General features: G+C 38.5%; 1 protein-coding gene across 1 annotated transcript; it reads right to left on the bottom strand.

Moving 5' to 3' along the window:
• Positions 1–1,340: 1,340 nt before the first annotated feature.
• On the bottom strand, positions 1,341–2,211 carry LOC125470268 (loricrin-like). Its single transcript, XM_048569110.1, has 3 exons — positions 1,986–2,211; positions 1,791–1,938; positions 1,341–1,413 (listed from the first exon to the last, which is right to left on the bottom strand). The coding sequence occupies exons 1-3, from the start codon at positions 2,209–2,211 to the stop codon at positions 1,341–1,343; spliced, it is 447 nt and encodes a 148-aa protein (XP_048425067.1).

Raw genomic sequence — 2,211 nt, 5'->3', positions numbered from 1 at the left:
GTACCCGAAGCTTGGATAATGAGGCAATTTCAGTTGGAAGTTCGCCACTAAGAGTGTTGCCATATAAACGAAGGCATTGGAGGTTAGAGTAATGTGATATGTTGAATGGAATATAACCACTAAATGAGTTGTTACCAAGGTGTAGTCTTTCAAAGCGAAACAAACGACCAATTTCTGGAGGGATGGTGTGGCTGAAGCTATTGTTTTGGAGGTATAAAGCCCTCAGAAAGCTCAAGTTTCCAATGTGGGGATATAGGTGGCCTGCCATCCCCCTTGATCGGAGGTCAAGCATTGTAATTCTCTGGTGTCTGTGGCCACAAATGATGCCTGGCCAATGACAGAAGTGGAGGGATTCATTCCAAGAGCAAAGGATGCCCAGGGTATTGGTCACGATTTCAGCTTTGAAGGCTAGCAAGGAAAGCCTATCCACCTCATTCCCCGCTAAACGCGAGGAGGAGGCAGAGCTAAAAAGAAAGAGAAGAAAGAGTGGTTGCATGAAGATAAACCAAATGCTAATATGAATACTTGAGAACTCCATTTTAGCTAGGCTACAAAATAAAGCTCTAGATATTTATCTATCCTTAGGTAACGTAAGTTGATGCAACAATAGGAGTCAATTTGAGCGTCAGGTAGATCAAAATATGGTGCGGAAAAACCCAAATCGCTTTGACCGTTTCTACATGCATGCCGTGGCTTATGGTTTTGGGCTTCGGCACCTGCAATAATTTTAAATCCGAAATGATACTCTTATCGCGTTTTAATATCTTATTTGTACCTCTTTTCTAATAGAAATGAATCCAGATGTATTAATGGGTTCAACTCTATTAGACGGGTGATACAAATGTGATATGAAAAATGTGTTAAGTGTAGCATTACTCTTCTTAAATAGGTATTTAGAAAACCATGTCAAGCATGCAGGTTAAGTGAAAGGAGAAACTTTTCAGGTTGCCAAGAAGACAGTCAAGTACACTAAGTGTACTAATACAATTGGTTAGAAACTTGAAGAAAAAAAAAGAAAAAAAAAGCAACCATTGTCTTATTACACGTGTACCGAGCCGTATTTACAGCACATTGAAAAAATTCCTCTAGTGAAAGAACAAAACTTAATAAAAAATAAAAAAAACAGAGAGAATTATCATAGAAAGCAGAAAGTGACTTACACGTTAGTTATGAAATGTTCGGCCCAGGTAGAAAGTAAAACTTTAAGACTCATTATCTAGTTTTCTACCTTAGTGGAATGTTAGCTAGTTTAGCACTTAGCTAATTTTCTACCTTAGTGGAATGTTTGCGAGTTTTGCACTTAGCTAGTATTCTACCTTAGTGGAAGGTTAGCTAGTTTTCTACGGTAATGCAAATGGTAAATTGGCTAGTTTTCTACTCTCATAATTATTACTCTTGGAAATTGCGATGCATCTGTGACGTTGCAAATTCTGTTACAGTTGATATTGTTGATAGGGATACACACCATTTTTAGGTCCCGTTTGGTATTATTTTTTTTCACCAAAAAAACTGCTTCACTTTAAAGTTAAGCAGTAAAAAAATGTTTTGTAAAAGTAAAATACGTTGCTTATTTTAAAAGTAATCACTTCTAGACAACAACTTTTAAAAGTAGCCTGTAGTTTGTTTTTAAAAGCTATTTTAATAAAAAGCAGAGTTAAGCCTTTAATACATATTTCAATTGTTGTAATATCTTCATTAATATTTTTAAAATAACATTATTTGCCTTCCAGACATATTTTATCCCGTAGAGAATAAAGTGACCGTTATGACCTACTATTACAAACACTAACCTTATACTATCAACATCATTACCACCACCATAACCATAACCGCCACTACTACCATTGTCACTACCATCATTGATGCCACCGCCGCCGCCACCACCACAACCACAACCGCCACCACTAGCACTACCACCGTTCCTAGCATCATTGTTACCTTTACACCCCAAACACTACATCCCACTATTAGCACCACCACCATACCTCCACTATAACAACAACCACCACCACTGCCGCCACAACCACAACTGCCACCACTGGCGTTACCACCACCATTAGCATCATTATTACCTCCACACCCCAACCACCACATCCTGCTATTAACACAACCACCATTCCTGCTACCATCACCACCATTACAACCACCACCACTACCACTATTACAACCATTGCCCTCGCCACAACTATTGTCTCCTCCTACTATATCCAT

This window comes from the organism of the source record quoted next, unplaced genomic scaffold (genome assembly GCF_019419815.1).
Source record: "Pyrus x bretschneideri cultivar Hongxiangsu unplaced genomic scaffold, Pyrus_bretschneideri_v1 Contig10, whole genome shotgun sequence".
Classification (NCBI taxonomy): Eukaryota; Viridiplantae; Streptophyta; class Magnoliopsida; order Rosales; family Rosaceae; genus Pyrus; species Pyrus x bretschneideri.
Note: the sequence above shows the minus strand (reverse complement) of the source record. Positions and strands in the feature narration are given on the sequence as shown.

Excerpts from the sequence above, each read along its gene's own strand:
- LOC125470268 (XM_048569110.1), bottom strand. The coding sequence starts at position 2,211 with ATGGATATAGTAGGAGGAGACAATAGTTGTGGCGAGGGCAATGGTTGT. Across the intron at positions 1,939-1,985 it reads TGGTTGTTGTTATAGTGGAG|GTAACAATGATGCTAGGAAC; the intron begins GTATGGTGGTGG and ends TGGGGTGTAAAG. Across the intron at positions 1,414-1,790 it reads AATGATGTTGATAGTATAAG|ATGCATCGCAATTTCCAAGA; the intron begins GTTAGTGTTTGT and ends GCAACGTCACAG.